General features: G+C 39.4%; 1 protein-coding gene across 2 annotated transcripts in view; it reads left to right on the top strand.

Moving 5' to 3' along the window:
• AFTPH (aftiphilin) overlaps nucleotides 1–27,123 on the top strand; it is a 63,127-nt gene extending 36,004 nt beyond the window's left edge. The window contains exons 6-10 of one of the 2 annotated variants that reach the window (XM_045010045.1): nucleotides 3,318–3,440; nucleotides 9,138–9,198; nucleotides 10,835–10,918; nucleotides 16,569–16,692; nucleotides 26,008–27,123. In XM_045010045.1, the coding sequence (XP_044865980.1) occupies nucleotides 3,318–3,440; nucleotides 9,138–9,198; nucleotides 10,835–10,918; nucleotides 16,569–16,692; nucleotides 26,008–26,152 (537 nt within the window). In that variant the 3' untranslated portion in view covers nucleotides 26,153–27,123. The remainder of the gene's footprint in view (nucleotides 1–3,317; nucleotides 3,441–9,137; nucleotides 9,199–10,834; nucleotides 10,919–16,568; nucleotides 16,693–26,007) is intronic. The other variant, XM_045010046.1, reaches the window with a different exon arrangement.
• The last annotated feature ends 309 nt before the right edge of the window (nucleotides 27,124–27,432 follow it).

The raw sequence follows: 27,432 nt of genomic DNA, 5'->3' as shown, positions 1-27,432 counted from the left end.
AAGTACTGTAGTATGCTTCCCACAAAAACCGTGTATAATCAAATATATAAAGTGCCACACAAACTGAAAGAGGTTTTTGTAATATGCCCAAATACTTGTTGGGAATCAATAGAGTTGTTAGAGAGAGAGAAGCTTGCAAAACATGTAAATAACTTGCTTTATTTGTTTAGTAAATTATGCTGAATGATCCAATCTCATTTTGGTGAGAAGAAAAGATTATAATGCAATATGTTAAAGTGTGTGTAGGCTGAATAATGACTCTTAGCTTAATCCCATTTTAATATTTAGTGAAAATCCATGAGATTAGAATACAGCTTTTAAAACATTCAAGAAAAAAACCTCAGTTAAGAAGTTTAAAGTGGCAGGGTTAAATCCTCAGTCAGGAAATGGCAATGTGAACATAGGAGTTGCCAGAGTGGATCAGATTATAAATCCATATAGTCCAGTATACTGTTTCTGACTAACTAGTACTAGATGCTGCTGTTCAAGAAAACCTATTGTAGACAATTATGATATTACTAAGCAAAGTTTCTTCACCTATCCCCATCAAACATTACTCTTCTGGCTCATGCAACCATTACCCTGATCCCTAGTACATAAGTCTGAGTACATGATCACGTGCTGTTTCTCAAATACAATATTTTTTCAACATTCTTAGATACCTGTGTATCTTCTTGTATTGCTATGCACTATTCCATGTCTGCCAGTCAATGAAAGTCCTGTATGTACAATATCTGCAGTGATTGAGTCAAGGGCTCCTATGAATTCCTGTCTCATTCAAGGAACACATTGTACAAAGTGGACATCAGGCCATACGTCCTTATAGGATGTGTTCCACAGAGACCATAGACTGCCTTTGCTCTGAAAGTTGCTTTAAAAAATAGCAACAATATATAAAGGAGGGTTTTCCCTTCAGTGTCTTTGAAATCTAAAGTAATGTCTGGTGATCTCATCCATTTTCATTTAAGAATTGCAGTAATTTCTCCATGTTGTCCTGTCTGGCATCGTAGACACCTGGCAATATCTGTAATAAGACAAACATTGACAGACCAAGAATCATAATTTTTCTGATCAGAGTTTTAAAAGCTTTTTCTGTTAATGGGAATTTTATTTTTTTAAATGTTAATAAGTAGTCCTCTTACAGAAGAAATTACAACTGTCTGGTACATGTTATGCACTGTTATTTACCAGGAAACATTTTAATATAAAGATTCACAGCAGTTCCTTCAGACTTGGACTTATTAAGCCCTATTTGTGCACTGCTTTGAATCAGGATCTGCCTATTGTATATTACAGAGGGAGTTTTAAATCTCTTATTAGTAAGTAGTGGCTTATCTTGTGTATATATTTAGGAGCTGGACCATGTAGTGTACCAGTAAGGTATGTACTTGGCCAATAATATACATGATATTAATCACCCATCACATCAGGTCATGCCTCATAGAAATTTTTACAAAATTCTTCTTGAAAATATCATCATAGAAGCCACTCTCCTAAATTTTATTTTTATATAATATACATATGCACATATGAGTTAATTGTTAAATATAAATAAGCAGTATGCAGATGGACTTTTAATGCAAAATGACTTACTGCGTCCTCTTACCACACAGCTTCAGATGTTCCCTCCATTCTGAAACTAAATTTGGTTTCTTTGCTGATCCAGTGAGTTTGGGTCCTGAACATTAATTTCCTCATGTGGTGGAACCACTTGATCATTGGACAAGCTAATTTTGGTGGCTAACTTACACAATTTCAACGATATGTGGAACAAACCCATGGTTTGGACATGCTTCTGTGTGAACAGAAGTCTTTTGTATGTCTGAATGCAAATTATGCCTGTGACTACACCAATTTTTCTCATTTATGTGCAAAAGAGCTTAAGAGTTCAAAGCCCACTCGGATCATTATCCTAGGCCTTGAGTACTTGATTCAGAATGAAAAGCCCTGTCTCATTGACCTCTGAGATTTTAAACTGGATTTACATCCTTGCAGTAGTAATAGCAAATCACTGAGAGTATGGCTACACTTGAGAGTTGCAGCGCTGGGAGTTACAGCGCTGGTCGTACAACTGTGTAGGGAAAGCGCTGGTGTGTGGCCACACTCACAGCTACCAGTGCTGCAGTGTGGCCACATTTGCAGCATTTGCAGCGCTGTTGGGAGTGATGCATTATGGGCAGCTATCCCAGCGTTCAAGTAGCAGCAACGTGCTTTTCAAAAGAGGGGGGTGGGGTGCAGTGTGACAGGGACCGGGGGAGAGAGAGAGAGTGGATTTTTGGAGCCGACACTGTGTATCAGCTCCCTGCCTTGCAAAATCAGAAATTTTTCCCGACCCCTTAGTCTTAACTGCAAACAGCCTGCAGACCAGATAAGCAGCTGCTCCAACAGACTCCCTTTCTCCGCCCTGCCCCCGCTGTTTCTCTCATCAAGCAAACTCTCATCCCCCTGCCTGCCTCATTCACAGCAAGGTAGTGGGTTATCTCATTTGATTGTTCAGTCAGTTACAGATTGATCACGGCAAACAGGAGCTGTGTTTGCTTTTTTAGATAAGCAGCTCCCTGAACCCCAAGTTCACAACAAAACAAAGAGAGGCAGCATAACAAAACAAAGGGAGTAATTTAGTTAAAAGCATTCTGGGATATCTCCTAATACCCTGGAGGCCAATAACAGCGCTGGTGTGTAGCCACACTTTACGACCAGCGCTGCAGCACCAGCGCTGCAATGCTTATACCCCAAGCAGCCCCAGGTGTACAGCCAGCGCTGCAGCCAGGGAGTTGCAGCGCTGGATGTGCCCTGCAGGTGTGGACAGTTACTAATTGCAGCGCTGGAAAGCCTCCACCAGCGCTGCAACTCTCAAGTGTAGCCATACCCACAGAAAATAAGGTATTGGAGACAAAATCATGCTACAAAATGACTCAATTCTTATAAATAACCAATTTATTTTGTGTGGTAAAATGGAGTAAATACTACTATATTACTTTCTCCTGTGGCACTTGATCCTTATGATAGTCCACTTACACCAGGGAGGGAAAATGTCATTTGATTATGGAACAGTATCTTCTAATTTGTGTAATGTTACTGATCGTAATAAGACTTAGTTAAAGGGTTTGGGTCTCCATTGTTTACTGTAAAATGGTCCCTATGATCCACTAAATAGAGCTGGATGAGGTCTTAAAACATTGAATATGAAAATATTCCCAGAAATAACATTTGGGACCCACCTACTTGAGAATATTACTATTTAGTACCATATTTTCTGTCTTTCAATGTCTGTGTAGTTCTTGGCGTATATGTACACATGACTCTTATTTTTTTAGGGTATGCTAGAGCCTACCAAGGAACCTCTGAAACCAATATCTGCTGCAGAAAAAATAGCTTCCATAGGACAGACTACCCCTGTATCACCAGAGATGAGCACATGTACATCTGATCAGTTCCAGGTAAAAAACTGGAAAGCAGGGTTCCTGATCTAGCTTTATAATATTACAGTTCAGGGTTCTGGGGCCAAAGGAATCTGAACATATAAAAGAGTTTTCTCTGCATCACATTAAATCCCACCCTTGGATCCACCCCTTGTGTGTCTGGAAGGAGTCCCGAAGCTGTCTCTGGCTGCCAGCCACTAACAGGGAGACCTGCATCTGCTAAGAGCCCTGATGACCTCTAATGCCTCTAATGGTTAGCTGCTTTCTAACAACTGACAGTGAATGAGCTCCTGCTGTGATTGTGAAGTGTGCCATAGCAGCTGGCCCTCATCTGACTAATGTTTTTCATTCAAAGTTCTCTCTGGGTTTCTTGTACTTCCCCTATCCTTAGTGCCCTTTTCTTCTTGTTTTCATATTTTCTGTATGGAGCCATTTTTACCTGTCTGACAAATGTCTTACATTTTCTAAAGTGTAGTTTTAAACTTGTGCTTGTTGCACTGTTTTTCCTTTCTCCCTTTCCCTTTATTTTATCTTGCAGAATACATAGGAAGCAGCCTGGCCAGTTAGAGAAATACCCTGGGTGTAGTCATAAAATGTCCATTACTGGCACGTGTGACTGTCTCCAACATCTGTCAGTGGAACATTCTGGGGCATCAGAGTCAGTGGGACATACTGAGGCATCTAAATCATGAGCATGTCACCACAGTTATGCTCAGCACAGATTCAGAGAATGAGGTTCAATACAAACATCCCTCAGAGTTCTGATCAAGTCAATTAAACCACTCAGCTCCTTTGATTATGCATCAGGCCCATGACTTCTGATTGAAAAAACATCTATGACTCTAGTTCCAGTGGTTCTGGTGCTTAGTCAAGCCATTGGATCAAGCACTTCACGACTTATTGATCTCCATTAGCAACTTGTTCTACCATGTCGACTTGGGCATAACAGAGCTGCTATGGCCTGCTGGTGGTGGTAGTGTTTTTTCGCTGTTGACTCCATTCAGAACAGTCAGTACCCTGGGTGCTCCAGTGCATCTGTGTTTATGCTTGAATCTAGTTATCTCTGTCTTTTTGTATTCAGCACCATCAGTGTCAATAGTCTCAAAGTGACCAGATTTGTCTCTTGTTTCAGTGATCAATTCATCCCCCATCTAGTTTTGTTTCCAAGCCCTATGGCGAGACTCAGCACCTCAGTTCCCCACTCTCTTCTCCTTCCCTTGACTCCCCTTTAAAAAAAAAAAGTTGTCGTCTAGGGATCTATCTACATTCCTCTCCTTTTCGAGTATATTCTACTTTGTATTATGGACATCGGTTGACTTCTTTGGTGGAGTCTGAAGTTGTTATCCTCCATCTCAGCATTCAGGATAACTTTGTGCTTTCTTAGTTGCTTATTGAGATACCTGGAGAAGTTTTGATTTTCAAGAGTAGAGACCTGCTGTGACCCAGACCTTAAGAGAGAAAATTACCAGCTATTCTTTTCTGAAGGTATTTATCACAGCAGATCCATGCATACACCTCTTACCCACTGTGTTGGAGGTAAAATGTAATGACAATATATTTTATGCCTTTAGCTATTAGCTGGCATTCTGCTTCGATTAAACTCAATGAGATGAGCTCTTTAAAGGTCCTGTTAATTACATGAAAGGCCACTAGAACTGCTGGTGATGACAGATGCATGCTCCCCTGCTATTGGCCACTGGCCAAAGACAGCTATGGAACCCCCTTCAGTAACATACATGTGAATGATCCAAGAATGGGATCTAAGAACAAGAATTACAGGTCAGAAATGTCTTTGAGTAAGCGATGGCAGGGCACTTTATGGAATTTAATTTATTAAGTACAATAAAGTAGCTCTGAAGTAGTAGTCTAGAAAGGAAGGTAGTATTTGAAAAAAACAAAACAAACTTTTGTATAGTAAATTTTTCCAGTGAATATATTTTATGATCTAATGTATGAATTGTACACTGTTGTATAGTAAGTCTTTTCTTCCAGTTTTCCAAACGTCTTGTTTACTGTGCTGTATTTGTGGCAACATTTAAAAGTTGCCAGTATATTTGCATTGCAAGCTTGTTTTGCAGCTTTAAGACAGCAAAAATTCTTTTTGTTCAGACTTAATCTCTTAAGTGGGTTATTTGTGTAGAGACAAATGTTTAAATCTTAAACAGTCTCTTGAATTAAAGTTCCCACACAGTGAAACAACAATAAACTATATTTATAGTGCTCTAGAAGGTAATTGAAAAACAGTTCATATGTTAAACCAGAAAGCTAAATATTGCACAATAAAACTAGGTTTTTCGATTGCCTCTTCCTCACTTCCTTAGCACACCTAAGGATAATTCTCTGACAATTGCACCGACTCAATTGTATCTTTAAACCTCAGCCTACAGTCCTAATCTAAGGCTAAAAAAAAGCCTACTCCTATAATCAGATTTCTCATACTTTTTGTTCGGCACTTCTCATTAGAGTTAAAACCTACTGTTTGGAAAATGGTTGTAAAACATCAGGGCTTCCAAAGGATTTTCTGCTTGTAAGGCTGGCAGAGTTTAAACTCCCACATCTGATACACATTCCTGTTGTTTTTCATCATCTGGGATACCTGTACGGAGCTTTGAATTATCAGTGTTGCTAGAGTCATCCAAGGGCCAAAGCCAAGAGCACCAGGAAATTATTTCTATTTAACTGCATCTGAATCTTTTGTCTCCAGCCCCTTTTCCTTTGATTTTAGCAACTATCTCAGAGACTAGTCATCTTTCATGACACTTTGCGGATGTTGCCAACATTTATCTACAGGTTATATACATTTTTGGCAGCTTGCTGCTCAGAAACTGTCTGAACCAGCAGAATAACTTCCTTGTCCCCAAAAGCAGGACAGTCTGTATTGGAGCCAATTTTTGCACCTAGGGTCCATCTAACACTTTTTCTCAATTTTTGCTAACATTTGAGAGTAAATTCAGTGTTCATGAAAGTGAAAGAGGCTCAGTCCAGGTAGGCACTAGTATAATCTTACCCATACTGCTCTGCCAGTGCTCCTAAATCCTGAACTAAGTTCCCTCTAAGCTGCACAGCTGTCTATTAAGCGCTGCACAGGTGCTCAGGGCGGTGGCTGGGAGAGGGGAAACATGCCCCTCCCCCAGCCCTGACCTGGACCTGCCATGGCCAGGGGAGACCTCCTTTCCTGGCCCCAACCCAGCCCCGGCATGGACCTGCTGCGGCCATGGGAGAGGCGCCTATCCTGTGGCCCTGGAGCTGCCACGGCGGCGAGAGGCACCCCTTCCACCAGGGGCGGCTCTAGACATTCTGCCACCCCAAGCAGGGCGGCATGCCTTGGGAGGCGCTCTGCCAGTCGCCGGTCCCGCGGCTCCGGTGGACCTCCCGCAGGCGTGCCTGCGGAGGGTCCGCTGGTCCCGTGGTTCCACCAAAGCCACGCGGGACCAGCGGACCCTTCGCAGGCATGCCTGTGGGAGGTCTGCTGGAGCTGCCTGCCGCTCTCCCGGCAACCGGCAGAGCGCCCCCCCCATGGCATGCCGCCCCAAGCACGCGCTTGGCATGCTGGGGTCTGGAGCCGCCCCTGCCTTCTCCCCCCAGCTCTCTCTCCCTGCAGCAGCACCTGGGCTGGGGGGATCTCTCTCCTCACCGTAGCCCAAGGGCAACTTGCACCCCAAACTCCTCATCCCCGGCTCGGCCCCAGAGCCCACACCCCAAGCCAGAGCCCTCACCTGCTCACACTCCAACCCTCTGCCCCAGCCCGGAGCCCCCTACCACATCCCAAACCCCTTGGCCCCACATCCGCCATATGCATTTTGTTATGTGCACCAATCTGGAGGTGATGTATTAGATATCACCTCCATATTGGTGCATATAACAAAAATCATTCCGCACATGGGTGGAAAAAATTAGAGGGAGCACTGGTCCTGAATCTAAACATTTTAACAGAGACTTCCAAACTATTTTCAGGGTGATTGTGTGGCTAAATGGGGACTGGTAGGAAACCATTAATCCATGTTTTCACTTGTGATTAAAGCCTGGATTTGAGCTCATTTCTCTCAATGGAAAAATGAGATTGTCATGAGTATTTTTAGTAAAAGTCCTGGACGGGTCATGGGGCCGTGATTTTTGTTTTTTGTTTTTTTGCCTATTACCTGTCCATGACTTTTACCAAAAATACTCATCATTAAACTGTAGCCTTACTCCTAACATACTGGGCATGGCTGTCATAACTGTACCAGCTGCAGTTTCTGCATTGGCACCATTATTTTTCTTTGCCACTAATTTGAGTATTTTCAAATGCTAGTATTTTCACTAAGAGTGAATAAAAATTAGATGTGATTAAATCTTTAGACACCAGGTTGTGAGAGAGTGCTTTAAAACATACTCATCAGTACTGGAAACATTGCAAAGGCATTAGGAAGAAAAGATTTCTCCAGGTAAAGCTTTTACCATAAGTAAATACAGAACTTCCATTCACCTCTTATTTTTTGGTTTCCAATAATAATTTTCAAGAAGCTAGAGGCTTCTTAAAATGTAACTTTTATTGTATGGAGCTGGCTCAAGCCTCTGACCCTCTACTTTGTGAAATTGCACAACCTTTCAACATTAAGTTGTTCCAACTTTTAGAGAAGGAGGCAATAGTTGATTAAAACAAGAGCCCCCTTCTTACTGAAATAGTCAGAATGTGTCTTAACCTCCAAGAACCTGATAATAAAGTTTAACTCCAGTAAGACATTCCATATTGATTACCAAAAGTTACAACCGTTCCTGCTGACTCAAGTATAATGAAACAAAAAAAAAATACAACCTACCAAACTTACCTAGTTCAAGGCAGATCCTTCCCATTGTTTCTAAAAGCTAATTTCACTGCAGAGCAGAAATGTAACAAGCAAGGCCTACCTATACCACGTATTTGTAATGCTGCTTCTGTGGATGTCCTCAGAATACAAATACATGTACAAGTCACACTACAGGTTGCCACTAGTGTGTGCAGAAGGATTGAACAAAAGGAAATGGAAAGCTAAGGATACTTTCCCAGGAGGAGACCCAGTTTCCATTTTGAGTCTTGCCCCTGGATTTTGTGTGTGTGTAGGACAGCATCTCTTTGTCATCAGACAGAAAGTTTGGGACTTAACCTTTATTGGTCAGGATAATAAATCACAGCGTCGTTGTAGGCAGTCCTTTCTTTTCAGAGTGTAGTGTACTCCCCAGGTGTGCTGGGGGGAGCCTCTCTCTAGAAAGGAAACATGAGTTCCTTCATGGTGAGTAACTTTCATTTTTGGATATAATTGTGCCAAAGCATACAGAAGTGGAAAACATACTCTTCTTATTTAAAATAAAGAGCCACCTAAGCTAAACTGTGTGTTCACAACTTTTCATGCACAAAAACTATACTTTGTCCAATTTGAGTAGCAATTTCTTAAATTTTAATGCTGTATTAATGTTTTTTGTTTTCGTTGCCATAATTTAATAAAATTAACAAAAACCCATTGGGGCTAGGGAGGGTATCTCATCTGTTTGATTTATAATTGAACCAGTCTTTGAGGTAGACTTCAGGGTTTTTTTAATGTGTATTAAGAAAATGTATAGCTCACAACATCTGAAGGTTAAAATATTTGTCTTATGTTCAATTGTCCCCTTAATATTTAGGTGCAAAAGAAATTGTGTAATACATTTTACATTGTTATAACCTGAACTGAAATCTGATTTCTGACTTTTCAACTCTAGGAATCTCTACCACCTGTCCAGTTTGACTGGAGTAGCAGTGGCCTTACTAACCCTTTAGATGGTACGTCTCTCCGTAGAGCCTCTAGCACCAGAGCTAGAGTTAAGAAAGCTACAAAGTTCAGACAAACATCTCTCTGCTGATTTTTTTTTTTATTTTATTTTATTTTTTTTAATTATATATTATTTCTTACTCTTAACTTTGGAAATTCAGGCTTTCTTTCTGGTTAGATCCGCCACAAATAAAGCAATCTGTAATGTTAAAACACTAAGAACTAGGTAAGATTTTATTTTCCTGCATTTATGTTGAGCACACAGTGGCAATATTAACACCTCATTATATATTTTCAGATTATAATGAAGATCTGAATAGTTTAGGATTTTGGATTGACATGTTTTACTCTTAAACATGTATTTTTCCCAATGCACAATTATCTGTTTAGACTTCCTTATGAATGGCAAAATTAAGTATGTAGTGGCTACTTCAAAGCACAATTGTTTAACCAAAAACTGTGTGCAAAAGAGACATTTCTTGACCTGGAAGTTTTCAGATTACAAGTATTTTATATATTAAAATGGAAAATATATAATTTAATGCGTAAACACTTTTGCTTAAACTCAGAATCTAAATATTTTCAATTATTAGAGGTAGCTACATACATTAACAAACATAGTTGTCTACATAGTTAAAAATTCACGTAAAAGAATTTTATATACTTTTTTTTTAATGGGGAAGTGAGTTGTCACACTAACTGTGTCTCTTAAATGTAAGCTGGAGGAGAAGGAAAAGTAACAAGTTTAATAAACTTGTTGGGTAGCAGGTTAGAAACCTGTAAAGAACATGCGGTTTCTGCTAGCAACAATTATTTCATAATACACGAGTTGCTAAAAAATTACCTAAAATAAATTACATCTGTAACTACATCAGTGCTATCTAATAGTGTTGTTACCAGGATCTGTGCAAAACAACAGCTTGGATATCAGTACCATGGTGATGAAGGAAAGCCTGGATGGGCCCTTTTGCTATTGTCCGGTGTCTTATTACTTCAGTCAAATCATCCTGCTTTCTTTTAACAAGCAACTTCTTCAAAATGTATCCTGTTTGATTTCTGTTTAAGTGTTAAAGGGGAACAGTATAACTTACCACTGAGAAGCTGGATGTAATCATGGCATTCTTTATGATGTATTTACATTGTTTTACGCTGATATTGACAGTTCATAACCTAAAACTAACTAATATAACTTGTCCAGTTTTCAATTCTGTGCTTTAATTAGAGGGTCAGTTACATCTTCATGCTAGAAGAATGGTTTGTTTTCTTTGACGTTTAAAGCCATTCTACTTCTCCTACAGATTGGCCTAAGAATTGTTTCCCTTTAATTGGGCAGATCTCTCTTGCTGTTTCTACTCCATTTTTAGACTGAAATAAATCTTTCTTTCTTTCTACTTATAAAGTTACTAGTGTTGAATTATTTGCTGCATTGTACATGAGAAAATGTACATTGAATTAAGTTGTTAACCTCTTTAGAAATTACAAACTAATATTGTAAGCCTTGTTTTCATGTCAATTTTTAAATTGTGTAATGAGTACTAATTATAACTTGCATGTTCAAGTGTGTGTCTTACCCCTTTTTACACATAAACCCCTCCCTTGGCTTACCTTCTATATGGCTGCCTACCAACATGGTCACTGAATTTCAAGCTAGTGGAGGTTCCACTCTTCTGAACCTTGATTTCTTTGGGCCCGTGGATGACAGTAGCTCTAGCAGCACGACCACAATGCCAGGTCAGCAGAGTGTTATAACCACAAATACAGTCTTAAATAATTTACTAAAAGCATGAACACATCACTTGACTTTCCTATAAACAAGGATCTTCTATATTGTATTTCTCTAAAATGTCTTTCTAGTACATTTTTTTAATCTGTGTGCTATTTTCTGACATTTTTATTAAGTGCTAAGTATTTAAAAGGTAGTCAGCTCTGTACTGATGCACATTTAAGGAGCGAATGGCTCTTAATTTCTTAAACATCAGATATGTAAAACTTTCAAAATTTCTCATTTGAAACAGTGGGAAAGCTTACTTTTCAGAATAATTAATGTAAAGCAATTAGAACAAAATATAAATATAGTATAAGGTGAGAAGCCTTCCCTCTTTTCAAACAAAAGACTATTACAATACTGTTGATTTGAAATTAATATAGGTATGTGTATATATAGTAACTTGCTGAATGTGTGAACTATATATTTAAGTACTGAGAAATTGTGCATAGCTAACACATGCGGCTATCTAAAAATTGTAATTTTGTTCTTTGACAGTTAATACTAATGCCATGATAAAAGATAAGTGTTTTTAAATAATATTCGTAGTTGAAAACAAGCAGTTCTATGTTTCTAGGACACTGAAAGCTCAACAAATATTAGACCATTGACTGTAAAAGGAAAGCAGTTTCAGCCATGCTTTATGGTTCATTCCCTTGATAAGGGACGAAAGTACCTGTCACTTTCTACTTTGAATAAAATGGGAAAACAATTGAATTCATATTTGTATCAGGGTTGCATTTTCTTTAATGTGGTTTTGACATGCTTCAAATATTTTTGTGAGCTTGTGAAAACCTGTGTCTAGGATTTTAAGTTTTTATGCTTGAAAGTTACACTTAAATTCCTGCAAAATGCATTTATTTTTTCATTTTATGACCATTGCTGTATTTCACTTTACAGCACCTCAGTATTTTCACCTCAGTTCTGAATTCTTTGGTTTTTAATTTTACTCTTGCACTCAAATTCACTCCAACCCCCTCTTCAGGAGCCAAATAATGTAAGCATTGTGCAGAGGTGTTGGAATAATGTGGTAACGGGTTTGCTATAGAGGTGCTGGGAGCCAAAATAGAGAAGTTTAGAGCATGCTATGACATTGGCATAATTCCTTCAGAGAGTTTTTTATAATAGCTAAATTTAAATCCATCAATTAACTTCTCTTTCAGTAGAGTTCACCAGTACTCTACTGGTGAATATCACCAGTAGATATTTTATAAGATGGAATGGTAATATACGTTCTCATTATCCAGCTGTTGTGGACACTTGAAGTGATGCTTTGGTGGCATTTTATTGCTTTTTGGGTTTTGGTTGTTTTTTTTGTTTATAAATGTATCATCCAACGCAGGTATTACCACCTTCCCTGGTATGCCGTATCGCCATTGCCTGCGGTATTTTCCTGACTTGTTTCTGGGAAAGTCATTTGTTTCCTAGCTTACAGCTCTGTGTGTGTTTTGTGTTTAACTTTGTTTAGGGGCTTTATGTAGAATTTGGTCGGCTAATGTTTCTCAGATAATCTCATTAAGGTTTTGTAGTGCTGCCCACAACCATTTTCTGATCATTTAAAAGGAATATAGAAAATGCAAGTTTTTATTTAAAAAAATCCACTTTGACTTATTTTTGAGACAAGTAGCCAATTATTTGTTAAACAAAATTGATGTCAGCAGTAGACGATTACTTCAGCATCTTTTGGTGATTAAATATTGCCTAGACTCCTCTGTCTTGCCATATCTGGATCCAAAATAACTTTATCTATAAAATGAATGTTAACAATAAATTAAGGGGGCTACCATCTCTAATTGATGCATCTGTTATGCTATATATACAGCACTTTTCTTCATTGCACTATGCAAACACATAATTCATTAGGAGCTACCAAGTAGCACAATAAATTGGGCAGTAACTTCAAAAATTGTACTCTGATGCAAGTGAATGCAATAATACTTAAGTTTTTTAGTTGATAAATGATATTGAAGGTTGCAGCTAACAAGTTATATTTGTCACAGAGCTGCATATCAAAGGGCTCATTCTGATCACTTTTTTTAAAAAAGTAACTTTATTATTTACACCTTAATGGGATCTCAAAAGCTTTTGCAAGTCACTCCCCCTACTAGAAATGGACATTCAATGGAGCTGGGTGTTTTTGATCATTTCTGAGTTCTGTAAACATCTGATACTGTTTAAAATGCATGGTATACTGGTCTCAAACTTGGCACATTTTCCCATGTATGTAAATCTGCTAAGACCTCACTTTATGAGAACTTGGAAAAACAAGTACATACTGCCTAGTTTTCTTTCTAATGAACAAGTATCAAAGGCAAATACTTTTTCCCCCCTCTTTCGCTTAACCAAGAGATTATCAGTTCCAATTACTTTGTCATCAGTTTAATTTATTAAGCACATCTCAAGACTGTTTAATTTATGCCAGTGATTGATATGCCGGCCATTTCCTGGGCATTAATGACCCAGCAGTGAGGAGCTTATGCAAGATGCAATTGAGGGCTGTTAATCTCATCCACTTGCACCAAGGTTATGACTATTAGTTACAAAATGAAATTGGAGGAGTAACAGGCGTAGCTGGTTTTTAACTAGGGAAGTTTTGAAGTTTGGTATGTGGAGAGCATTTCTAAAAAATGCCCAGACATTAGCTAATACCTAACATTGCAATCAATTTATAACGGTTAATATTTTTAGATTGTTTATAGGGTTTTCAATTATTGCAGTTAAATCACGCAATTAACTCAAAAACATCAATAACAATAGAATTCCAATTGAAATTTATTACATATTTTTGGATGTTTTTCTACATTTTCAATATTAATTTCAATTACAACACAGGATAGAAAGTGTACAGTGCTCACGTTATATTATTTATTACAATATATGCACTGTAAAAATGATAAAAGAAATAGTATTTTTCAATTCACCTCATACAAGTACTGGAGTGCAATCTCTTTATCGTGAAAGAGTAACTTACAAATGCAGGGGGGGTTTTTTGATTACATAACTGCACTTATAGTAGTTCTTCTACTTCTGCCAACCGCTAAGACAAACAAGTTTGTTTACATTGGTGGGAGATACTGCTGCCTGTTTCTTATTTACAGTGTCACCTGAAAGTGAGAACAGGTGTTGGCTGCAAAAGTGCCATGCGAGCGTTGCATGGTATTTACATGCCAGATATGCTAAACATTCGTATGCCCCTTCATCCCTCAGCCACCATTCCAGAGGACATGCTTCCATGCTGATGATGCTCGTTTAAAAAAAATAGTGCTTGTTAAAAAAAATCCTTGGGGGGAGAATTGTCTCCTGCTCTGTTTTACTTGCATTCTGCATATATTTCATGTTATAGCAGTCTCAGATGATGACCTAGCACGTGTTCATTTTAAGAACATTTTCACAGCAGATTTGACAAAACGCAAAGAAGGTACCAATGTGAAATTTCTAAAAATAGCTACAGCACTCACCCAAGGTTTAAAAATCTGAAATGCCATCCAAAATATGAGAGAAATGAGGTGGAGTATGCTTTTAGAAGTCTTAAAAGAGCAACACTCTGATCCGGAAACTACAGAACCCAAACCACCAAAAAAGAAAATCAACCTTCTGCTGGTGGCATCTGACTTAAATGATGAAAATGAACATGCATCAGTCTGCACTGCTTTGGATCGTTATCAAGCAGAACCCATCATCAGCATGGAAGCATGTCCTCTGGAATGGTGGTTGAAGCATGAAGGGACATATGAATCTTTAGTGCATCTGGCACATAAATATCTTGCAATATCAGTGCCATGCGAACACCTGTTCTCACTTTCAGGTGACATTGTAAACAAGAAGCCGGCAGCATTATCTCCTGCAAATGTAACCAACCTTGTTTGTCTGAGTGATTGGCTGACCAAGGAGTAGGACTGAGTGGATTTGTAGGCCCTAAAGTTTTACATTGTTTTATTTTTGAATGCAGTTTTTTGGTACATAATTCTAAATTTGTAAGTTCAGCTTTCATGATAGAGATTGCACTACAGTACTTGTATAATGTAAATTGAAAAATACAGTTTTTTGGTTTTTAAAGTGCAAATATTTGTAATAAATAAATATAAAGTGAGCGCTGTACACCTTGTATTCTGTTGTAATTGAAATTAATATATTTGAAAATGTAGTAAACATCTAAAAACTTAAAATAATTGGTATTCTGTTTAACAGCACAATTAATCGCGCAATTACGTTTTTTAATCGCTTGACAGCCCTAGTTGTTTAGCTACACAGTACACTGTATAGCTCGGTCTTTAGTTATTTGACATTAATTTTCATTGTAGTTTGAAATACCTTTTCCTTTGTTTAAACCTGACCATATGTTAAACAAGTGATGGATATAAAATTAATAGCACTTTGCATTTTAAATTCCGTGATTATTTTTCCCCTAAATGCACACTATACTACATTTAAAAAAAATAAGCATTCATAGTTCTGGGCAAAGTATATGTAGACTTCAGCAATTGTACAAGAGATGTATTAAAATTATCCAGCTGTACTTGCAATAGTCTTCAGACTAAAATTATTGTATTAGCAGAAAAACATTTTTTACATTTCCCCCTCTTGAAGTATTTTAATAAGTCTTGATTGCCAATGATTTTTAGAAAGAATAAAGGTCATGTGTAAAAGTCCTGTAGCTACTACTTTTGATGACTGTTGTACACCACCACTTAAGAGGCAATCAGCCGAATTTTGCCCAAATCTATGCTGGGTGGTGTTTTTGTTTTGTTTTGTTTTGTTCATTTCATAGAAGGCTTGTTTGTATTTTTATTCTTTGGGATTTAATGGCTTGCTGTTAGAATATAAAATTCATTCATGGTACAATGTGAAAACAGGTATGGCTTAAGATGGTAAAAGCTGGAAGATTAAGACTGAAGAATCCACTTACTTCAATAATTGGTATGCTCTAAACATGTGAGAGAGGAGAAAATAGAATGGGTCAAGGATTTAGGTATAATTATAAATCTATGCTACTTTACAATATGTACTGTAGATCCAGTGAAGTGGAGTTAAGAATGATTGATCTTCCTCACTTTCATCAATTTTAAACCAAGCTCTTATTACTTATATGGTATCATGTGTTTTAATGATGAGTTTGTGCAATACACTACATAATCTTATTTGATTTATTGTCACTATGGAACATTTTTTAAACTTGATTTTGTATTTTTTCTACTTCTAAATGGCAGCTAAGTTGACTTGTTCCAATCAATCACTTGTTAAATTATTTTTTAATTAAAAACTTGTTGTTAAAATGAATAAATGTTAGATATTACACCTACAAAAATGTTAACTGTGCAAGATGCACTCTAATGAGGAAACCAAACTCTTAATGTTGGTTGCCCATAGGCTGAGACCTTTTTATGCCAAATCTAAGTCCACTTTTCTACATTTTTCTAGTGCACTTGTAAACCACTGAAAGGGGGCGAGGAGAGGTTTGGAAACATTGACAAGTTCTGTCATGTTCTCTTACAGTATTTTGTTGAAATTTTAAATCACTCAGATGTTTACAGAAATGAAGCCTTTAGCATCTTGATCTGTTGCTAATTATGATGTATTTGCATCCAACCATCACTGATTATTATTTTATATTGTAAGGTGTGGATCCAGAGTTGTATGAGTTGACAACTTCAAAACTGGAAACCTCCAATACAAGCAGCAAAGTGACTGATGCATTTGCAAGGCTCATGTCCACAGTAGAGAAGGCAAGCACATCTACAAGGTAAATCATGGTGACCAGTTAAGAATTTTAAAAAATAAGGATTGGTCAGTGGCTGAGAAATGAAAGGCCGTGCCTTTAGATTCCAAGTCCTTGAATGAAACACATTTTATGTTAGTAAATACATTAATGAAAACCCATCCACGTCACAAAATCATCATCAAAATAGGGGGAAATCTGTGATGATTTAGTCAAATCAGGAGACAATTAAAATGAGCTAGTGTGTGCATATTAATTTTCTCCATCAGAATTTAATTATTTGTAAAGATACCAAGCATGACTGAACCAGAAAAGGAGAATCTCTCAGGAAAATCATTGGCTGCTAAAAATGAGAGGATAAAGTGAGTCCTGACAAACTTAACTATAGTGCTTACCAGTTAGGTTTCACGTTGATTGAGAGGAGTCAGCTCTAACAGGTCATTGTAGGAGAAGCTCATTTTTGTTGTGCTTACTCTGCTTAATCCTCAGTATGGAGAGTTGTACTTGCTTTCAAGCAAGAGAAGTGGGTGCAAGGGGACAAACGGCACATTTAAAAACCAGCTTTATCTGTGGATCACTCCACAGCACCTGCCAAAAGCAGTGTATTTAGGAATAAGCATGTACTTCATGGACACTGCTTTTTCTTTATGTACGACCCAAATCAGAACCTTTTGGTTACATATGTATCCCTGAAGACTTGTGTATCACATTAGAGCAGAACAAGCACTCCTTATTCATAAGAACTAGTTCACATTTTCATGGCTTATTCAATGATTGTGTATCTTAGCTCTGTCCAGAGAGATCCCATTGCTATCTAAAATTCAAATGTGTAAATTCATGAATTTGCTAGAATCACTTGAAACAATATGTTCTTTCAGAGTGGCCCTTTAAAATCTTCCAGTTGCTGAGACTTCAGTAACTCAGACATAGGTCAGGGGTTTGTTACAGGAGTGAGTGGGTGAGATTCTGTGGCCTGCATTGTGCAGGAGGTCAGACTAGATGATCATAATGGTCCCTTCTGACCTTAAAGTCTATGAGTAGGCATGTATGACGTATGTATTTATAAAATATCTGTTAAACCAGAGGTTCTCAAACCATGGGGTGGCCCTCCCAAGGGAGGCACAGGAATGGTCAAGGAACATGTGAGCTGTGTGCTTTTTTTTTTTTTTTTTTTTTTTTTTAATAAAAGAGCTCTGGCTGTCAGCCCCGGATGACTGGGGCTTGTGCAGAAGGGCCGTGCACATTCAAGGGCAGGGATAAAGGGGACAGCCTATGCCCCGTCACCCCAGCTCGGGATCTCCTCACTGCCCCAATCCCCTCACTGGGAGGAGGCTTGGACTCCCTCCCTCTCCCCAATCCCTCACTGGGAGGCAGCCCAGGCTTGGCCTCTCCTCTCCGCCCCTCCCACCCCAATCCCTCACCAAGAGGCGCAGCCTGGGCTCCAGCTGTCAGCCCCAGGCTGGCAGCAGCAGTGCAGAAGTAAGGGTGGCAATGGGGTGTTAAGTCTGCTGTGAAAAGTGACGGCCACCTTACTACTTGCTGCTGCTGGTGTGTGCTGCCTTCAGAGCTGGGCGTCCAGCCAGCAGCTGCTGCTGCTGCTCCGCTCTGCCTTCCGAGCTGGGTGGTAGTGGTCTGTTAATTCGGGGGGGAAGCATAAACGACCACAGACACACAGTGGGGGCCAATCAAGTAAGCTTGAGAAGCACTGTATAAGCATATTAAGTTTAAAAGGGTAGTAACACAGACTAACTAAGCAACGTTCTGAATAACTTTTTCTAATTTATATTTTTTGCAAAAACCCTTTTATTCTCTGCCTCCACTTAATGACATTTATTGTAGAATTATGCTGTGATATGAATGGTATTACAGTTTAAAATACCCTAGTCTAAACACAATAATCAAAGTATTAAACACCAAACCCTAGATGTTGAAAGCACTCTCTACAGAGGTTTTTCTGAGTCTGGAATATATATTGACTGTTTCTCCACAGTGTGAAAATACCAGAAGCTGATGTTTTAAAAAGAACTTACAGCAGTGGCAGGCAGCCTGCGGCAGTTTGTTTACATTTGCACGGCCGCCTGCAGCTCCCAGTGGCTGCAGTTCACCATTCCCAGCCATTGGGAGCTGCGGGAAGCAGCGCAGGCCGCAAGGATGTGCTGGCCCCCGCTTCCCACAGCTTCCATTGCCCAGGAACGGCGAACCGTGGCCACTGGGAGCTGCAGGCGGCCGTGCCAATGTAAACAAATTGTCTCGCAGCCTGTCAGTGGATTACCCACTGTAAGTCGGTTGCCCACCACCGACTTACAGTGATGAAATTTCAACTGCAAACCATTAGGGGGAGCCCTAAACCTCAGAGTTGTTTTGGTTTATCTGATTTCAGCTTCACTGTTTGACAGTACTGTATATAGCAGGGCTGAAAATCTAGCATCTTCTTGGAAATACAGTAACTTTTTTGAAAGTTTACCTCAAAATGGTCTGAAAGCACTGAATAGAAAAGTAAAAATGTTAGTCTTCCCATGTAAGAGAACAATGCTCGCTTCCTAATAGCTGTAGTGGTTTTCCAGATATTTTAATAAAAGCAGCTGAAAATTCACAGAAAAGCTTGCAAACTCCAAGGTGCATGTAGTGCTCGGAAATGTCTGTTTACGCTAGTAAATCTCTCTAGATTTACACTTGTTTACCTGGCAGGCTTTTCAAAATGTCAGTTCAGTTTTTACAAAGTAGTAAAAGTCTTATTCAAACAATGTCTGTCGGCATACTACATTGTTACATTTGATTGTGGGCTTTTTGGTTCAGCATCCAAAGTATGGTAGGAACTTTGCAAGCAAACAGGTCACCCCAAGTAGTAGCCTCCTGGTGTTTAAGCATAGATAGAGACTAGCAAGGGACATCAGAGTGCCAAAAAATGGAGTAACATGGCCATGCAGTAGTTTTTAATAATACCCACATTGCTTTAGCATTATTTTTTAAATTGTTTCAAGTTTTTGAAGGGAAGGGGATTGATGATGTGGTAAAAGCAAGGAAACAAAGGTGGTGGAAGTAATTTTGGAGGCAAGAAGGTCAAGACAAGGACATGGTAGGATGTATATGAAGAGGATGAGGATAAAGACGAGGAAAAGTAGAGGTATATGAAGAGGCATAAGCAGAGGGGAATGAGGTAGGCCAGCTACAGGTAAGGGGTTGTGATGGAAATGGAAGTTAGTATCCAATCCAAATATTGATTATGGTGACACAAGGAGACTATAATTTCTGGTCTGATGTTTGGGGGCTTTTATGGCCTGCCACAGAAGCTGCACATGCTGATCCAATCAACATACACCTCTACCTCGATATAACGCTGTCCTCGGGAGCCAAAAAATCTTGCTGTGTTATAGGTGAAAATGCATTATATTGACCTCGATTTGAGCCACCAGAGTGTGCAGTTCCCCCCCCCCCCCCCCGGAGCACTGCTTTATATCCGAATTCGTGTTATATTGGGTCACGTTATATCGAGGTAGAGGTGTATGTTGCGAGTAATTTAGGACTGCTGGAGTTTGATGCTCCAGATTAGTGTATGTGGTGGAGAGTAAGGTGTGGGTTGGCAGGCCTTCCCTTTATCCTGTTCCCTGGCTCCTGGAGTTGGTGGCTATGAGAGGAAGCTTCCGGGGGGGGAGGGGGAGGGAAAGAAAGGGACCTTAGAGTTTGTGGGGGAAAAGAAAGGGAACTTAGAGTGCAGTTAATCCTGGGTGCATGGGGGAGGGCTGGTTTGGAGCAGCTGGGATCTGAAGTTTCCAGTCTTAATTTTATTTTGCAACCAAAATTCAACTATTAAATCTGAATTTAATAATTAGCAGTGATCAGCTGCTAGTGTTTTTTTAATTAATCCCATCCCCTCTGAAAAAGAAACATTCTGAATATCCTTTATTTCTTCTGAAATTTGTTTGAACCCAAGATCTGTGGGGGAACAAGTGAGATGGGTAAACGGAAGGTTTAGGAACCTGTTGTGGCAATGTCAAGTGACTTCCTCAAGCCACAAGGCATCCTCATTTGCGTGAAGTAGCACCATTTTCATCCACAGCCTGGTTGCTCACAATTGTACAGTTACTTCCTCAAAAGGGGGGTGGAGGGGGATTGACAAAATAGTTCCTTACGTATTGACATATTAAACTTGAAGATAAACAAGCTAAAATGGAGACTCTGTGATCCTGTAAAGCATACTGCCGAGACTCTGCAATCATGCAGAACACCATAGAATTGTCAGAGTCAAAAGTTTTATCAACTGACTTGATGAAAGAAAATGGAGGGTGGAGATCTTGCCAAGAAATGGCTGAAAATCTCATTCAGGCTTAAAATATTTACTGATGGTCACTGCTGAATGCTGCAGACTAGCTATTTAAAATTAGGGTGTGCCATATATCAGCCCATTGTTGCAGTTGGTGCTGGTATTGTGATAGTATCCACAATGCTTATTCTAAACACACAAGACAGTCAGTGTCTTGGACAATAGCAAAGTCAATAAATACTAAAGGTTGGGAAAAGGGGATGAAACATACAAGCAGAGAGGTCAGGTTGTAGGCTGGAATATGTACTGGTAGATCCATATTTCTTCGGAGGCAATGGGGGTGGTTAAACCACTCTCCAGTTTCCTTCCTCCCTAGCAGTTATTAGCAGGCTAATTTCTTGTTGGGCCTCGCATTTTTAACAATGAAGAGGTAGTGGCCTAGCATATCTGCTTGTGGAAGGTTGTTTGTTCCTTAGGAGGTGCCTTGGAAGAAAATACAGAGATTGTTGTGAGAGAAACAGAATGCGGCATACACATTCTGCAGTTGGCATCTTAAGAAATTCTATCCAGAAGTCAGCCTGCCTTCAGCCATGTCAGGTTTCAGAGATGGTCAGAAATCTTGAGAAGTGCAACCACCACCAAAGATCCATTCACTCATGTCAATCTTATGACTCAAGCTGAAAGGCGTGCATTTTTCCTATAAGGAGAACTGAAGAATGCAGGTACAGAAACACTTCTCCTATTCCCAGGAACACTACCATTTAATGACCAGAATAAAGTCCAGACCAATGAGAGAGAGAGAGAGAGGTGAGATATAGTTATAGATATATATGATGCTTTAAAAGGGACAGTTACACAAAGCTGAAAAAACGAGGAGTCCTTGTGGCACCTTAGACTAACACATTTATTTGGGCATAAGCTTTTGTGGGCTAAAACCCACTTCATCAAATGCACGGAGTGAAAAATACAGTAAGCAAGAAGGGGTGAATATCAAGAGAGGGAAAATTACTTTTGTAGTGCTAACGATGCCAATGCAGTCAAGGTGGACATCGGCCATTTCCAACAATTGATAAGGTGTGAGTATCAGCAGAGGGAAAATTACTTTTACACCCCTTCCTGTCAACTGTTGAGAATAGGCCACTTCCACCTTAATTGAATTGGCCTCGTTAGCACTGTCCCCCCCGCCCCCCCACTTGGTAAGGCAACTCCCATCTTTTCATGTGGGGTGTATCTGTGTGTGTGTTTACTGTATTTTTCACTCCATGCATCTGATTAAATGGATTTTAGCCCATGAAAGCTTGTGCCCAAATAAATGTGTTAGTCTCTAAGGTGCCACAAGGACTCCTCGTTGTTTTTGCTGATACAGACTAACACGGCTGCCACTCTTAAACCTGTCACAAAGCTGAAAACAATTATAAACCAAATCAGTCGGAGAAAGAATTTAATCAGGAAAATGTGACTGATCATTCAGAATTATTTAGGAACACTTTTACTAGATGCCTCAAAAGCCACAATCAAGGAAGAAGGCTCTTAGTTTAAAAAAAAAAAAACCAAAAAAAAAAACCTCATTTAGAGGGGAAGTGAAGGCACCTATAAAAAATTAAAATTAACACATACAAGAAAGGGAAAACTGATAGTAAGGAATATAAATCAGAAGCTAGGAATTGTAGAAAATTGAGGGAAGCAAAGGGACACAAGGAGAAATCTATGGCCAACAGAGTTAAGGACAAGAAGAAGGAATTTATAGGACATATACTAGAAACAAAAAGAATTCAAACAATGGTATTGATTCGTTAGAAAATGGAAATTTTAGACTTATCAATAATAATGCAGAAATGGCAGATGTGTTAAATATTTTGGGGGAAAATAGATAATGTCACATTAAATGGGAACACTCTTTTCATTCCACTGGTATCTCAGGTGATATAAAACAACTACTACTAAAGTTAGATGTGTTTTAAATCAGTGGATCAGAGTAACTTGCATCTAAGAATTTTCAAACAGCTGGCAGAGGAGTTCACTGGACCATTAATGTTGGTTTTCAGTAAGTCTTGGAACACTGAGGAAGTTCCAAAAAACTAGAAGAAAGCTAATGTTGTGCCAATATTTAAAAAGTGTAAACAGGATCATAGAATCATAGAATCTCAGGGTTGGAAGGGACCTCAGGAGGTCATCTAGTCCAACCCCCTGCTCAAAGCAGGACCAAACCCAACTAAATCATCCCAGCCAGGATAACCTGGGTAACAATAGATCTGTCATTCTGATGTCAATGCTGGACAAGATAATGGAGTGGCTGATGAAGAATTAAAGGAGGATAATATAATTATACCAATCAACATGGGTTTAGGAAAAATAGATCATGTCTAACTAGATACCTTTTTTGATGAGATTACAAGTTTGGTTGATAAAGGTAATAGTATTGATGTAATATACTTAGACTTCTGTAAGGCAGGTGTGCTGCTGTAAGGTCTCCTGTATAGCCGCTCTGTGCCAGGGGGAGAGAGCTTTCCTGATGGCATAATTACACCACCCTCAACGAGTGGCAGTAGCTGTGTCAGTGTGAGAGCGTCTCCCGTTGACATAGGACTGTCCATACCAGCGCTTCTGTGGGTGAAACTTACGTCAGTCAAAGGGGTGGTTCTTTCACACCCCTGACCGACAAAAGTGCTAGTATAGACAAAGCCTACGTATGTAAATGCTTGCAAACTGGGAGGAAAGCAGATTGTTGCATTCATGTAAATGTGTGCACTTGATATTCTGTGGCATTTTGGGGGCGATGTTGCAGGCACTAGGCATTAAAGCTCTAGGTAGTGGCAATGTCCTTTTGCCTAGCATAGTTTGTACTTGTCAGAGACTGAGCACCACCAGTAGATGCATCACCGATCATATTTCTATATGACATTTCTTATATAGTAGAACCTGTTGAGCAGAGAATGAAGCGGATAAATAGCAAGAAGTTTGGGAACTCTGTGTATGCCAGACCAGCATCAATAGCAGTTTCTGTAATTGTGATCTTTGAATCAACCCTCTCCCCGCTTACTTTCTCTTTCAAACTGTCCCTTGTCGGATACAACTGCCAATCTGCTATCACCACTGTAGCACAGGAGTTTGCACCTTGAGTGGGCTGTGGTAATTCATCACTAGATGGTGGTCTAGCAGCCTATTGTATTTGCCAAATACTGATAATATACTGGTTGATGACTACATTTCAACAGCTCAGAGATAAGGTGCCTTCCAAGGCCAAGTAGAGCCCTGAGTGTAAAATAGGAAAGGAAGGAAGGCACATATTGGTTTTTCAGCTCCTTCCTTCACTAAATCTAGTGCACAGCTTTGTTTATCCTCCAGAATTTGGTAATCTGCTTAATCAGTGGCTCATGAAATTCCACTGCAGCAGAGAACAGAAAATCTCACTATTCTAGTGAAGGAAGCTCAAGGTTAGCATCCAGGCTGCCTCACGTAGAGATCTGAAATCAAATGATGCTTTCAGGTGGCAAACCAAAATGACAGCTCAGCGTCAACACAGTCGCTAGGTATGTTGAGGATGAGTTTGAATCCAGAGTCTTGGGCCTCTCTCCTGTTTAAGAAGCCCTGGGGAAACTGCAGAGGCAACACACTAAAACCCTTGCTTTCTCACGAACCTCTGAAGGAGTGGTACTGACAGGTGCTGAAAAGAGCCCAATCTAGCCCATCTCATTGGAAGAATTAATGCTGTAGATATGGGCTCTAAAATTGAGCCTCGGAAAGGACAAACGAGTTATAAGGAAATCTCTAATATTTTCTAGTTAATCTGTCTGATTTCAGGCCTTTGCCTTTCTGTTCTGTCCTCGAAGTTTGAAAGTAAAGCAGGGGTGGCCAGCCTGAGCCTGAGAAGGAGCCAGAATTTACCAATGTACATTGCCAAAGAGCCACAGTAATACATCAGCAGCCCCTCATCAGCTCCCCGCTCCCAGCGCCTTCCACCCACCGGCAGCCCCGCCAATCAGCGCCTCCCCCTCCCTCCCTGTACCTCCAGATCAGCTGTTTCATGCTGTGCAGGAGGCTGGGGGGGGGGGGGGAGCAAGGGCACTTCAGGCTCAGAGGAGGGGGCAGGAAGGGGTGGAGTGTGGGAAGGGTTGAGCAGTGAGCACCCCCTGGCACATTGGAAAGTTGGTGCCTGTAGCTCCAGCCCCGGAGTCGGTGCCTATACAAGGAGCCACATGTGGCCCTGAAGCCACCTCTGAAGTAGAGCTTTCTTGTTGTAGACGTGCTAAATATTCACTGAGAAAGCAGTTCCAGTGTCTTGACAGGGGACATCTCCTACAGTGCTCCATAGTAACATTCAGTTCTTCTATCAGTGGTCAGTGTTCCATAAGATAAAATATCGCTCTGTAAGGGATGTTTTGTAACAATTAGAGTCAAGGTCTCATTCTATTTGAAGAGTAAATTAGGTGTTTGAAGGGAAAATTCTCACAGGGTTATGCCAAATGCCCAGTGACAAAGGAGTGAAGGGACATGGGGCATGATGCCTTTATTCATTTGCATTTAATAACTCTTGTGAACAATGCAGCAGGAAAAGAGTTGAGAACATAATACGAAACGTAAAGGTGATTGCTTAAATTATATTCAACAGTAGAAGCATCTTAATAGTACCTGCTGCCCTCCTACAGAAAAAGGACTTGGTAAAATATTATGGGTTATTATTGGGTGCAGCCACTAATTATGTAGCTGGATTGCATCTAGCAGGCCTCCAAGCCTCCTTTCAGATGTTCCTCTTTTGGATTAAAAGATTTCTCTGTATGTTAATGATAGTACTCCTGCTAGCTTACCCGAAGGCTAAAGTTACAATTATTTCTCACATAAAGGGAACAATCCCATGGTGGTACATCGGAACTTGCAAAAATTTAACGTCGGAGTAGGAAACCAATTTCCTTCATTGCAATAACGTTTGAAACTCTGTGCCAAAGTTCCATGTGAGGTAATGTTGCAATTAGGCAGGATATCATTTGTATCGCTTTACAGAAGTGGTCTTCCCTCAATCAGTGGCTCTTTCTCCAGGAATGTCAAGTAATGGATTAATGCACTCTCTCTCTTCTTAACAGGAAGCCTAAAAAGGAAGAACATCTTAGTGAAGAGGCTGCCAAGGTGATTTCTAGCCTTCCTGACTTAACTTTCATGCATGCCAAGGTGTTGATGTTCCCAGCCACATTAACACCTTCAACACGCTGCCAAGAAAAGGTAGACTAAGTGATGTGAATTGGACACTTTCTATTGATTTTCCCCCCCCCCCCCCGGTCATAAAAAGCAATCTTGCTTTAATTAAAAACTTCAAGTTCAGATGATTTGTTGGTAAGCAGCACTAGAAAGGTATACATAGTAATGTATATTTATTTACATACTGGAATCTAAATTTATATTAGAAAAAAGTGTAAATAATTGGGGGTGAATCTTTTTGAAGATTTATTCTTTTTGTTGTGGGCTGAGATGTATACATTTCTGTCTTTGTGAAATACACTGGTGTCCTTCTTACAAAACTTTTAAAAAATTTAAAAAAAAATTCCAATCTTCACTCTCCGTGAAATCCCCTGTCAGTGTTTTCAGATTGTATCAAGTGTCTTAATTTCTTTTCTGCATATATTAAAATATTTCATTTTAACTGAAAAAGCCTAAAAGGTCACATGGGTTTTGTTTGGGTTTGGGGGTTTTTTTTGTGGGTTTTTTCAGCTGTTTCTTTAAAACAGGCAGTTCCTTCTGTTTGATCAACCTCAATTTTTTTGTGTTTTTCTCTCTTCAAACTTTAACAATATGGCTAAAACTATATAGCCTTTTGAAAGGTATATTGTCAGTACCTTTCTGTGTTAAGTTCTGGATCACTGTCTAAACGCTCTGTCTACATTTAATCAATTTGATTTGGAAAAGAAGGACCAAAACTATGAATGTCTTACAATGAGATTTACCTGTTACAGTTTTTGTTCTGTTGTACCACTATTCCTATGTTTGATTTTGCACAGTGTAAAATGACATAATCATAGATTGCTATGGTTTAGGCTGTATATACAGTAAAAACTATGGGTTGTAAATGTTTGGGGAAATTCCTATGGAAAAATAAAGCTATGTAGAAGAACCTCTAACAAGGTTAATGTGCATGCCCAAGGTCTTTTGAAATTTAAGTGTGTAAATTTCCTTTTAGCTTACACAAAATAAAATAATTTAAAAGATGTGTATAGTCTGATATCTTTTTATGCGGAGTTTGTCACATATGCTTACTCGTTTTTTATAATGCCAAGGGACAATTTGATATGCTACGAGGAGAGCATACAATAAAACCTCCCTTTGGCTTCAGGGCTGCACGGGACCCACAACACACTTTCTTGGGACCTACACAAGGAAAGGCGAAACATGGTTTAATTGTGTCCAGATTAGTCAGTTTTTCTCTCCTGACACAAACTTGCTCTCTGTTAAGGCACTGTGGCATGAAACAAGTTAGTGAGTCCGATTACAAAATGACCTCTTCACAGTATATTGGC

Source organism: Mauremys mutica, chromosome 3 (assembly GCF_020497125.1).
Source record: "Mauremys mutica isolate MM-2020 ecotype Southern chromosome 3, ASM2049712v1, whole genome shotgun sequence".
Lineage (NCBI taxonomy): Eukaryota > Metazoa > Chordata > Testudines > Geoemydidae > Mauremys > Mauremys mutica.
The sequence above is the reverse complement of the archived record's forward strand: the minus strand, read 5'-3'. Positions and strand labels throughout refer to the sequence as shown.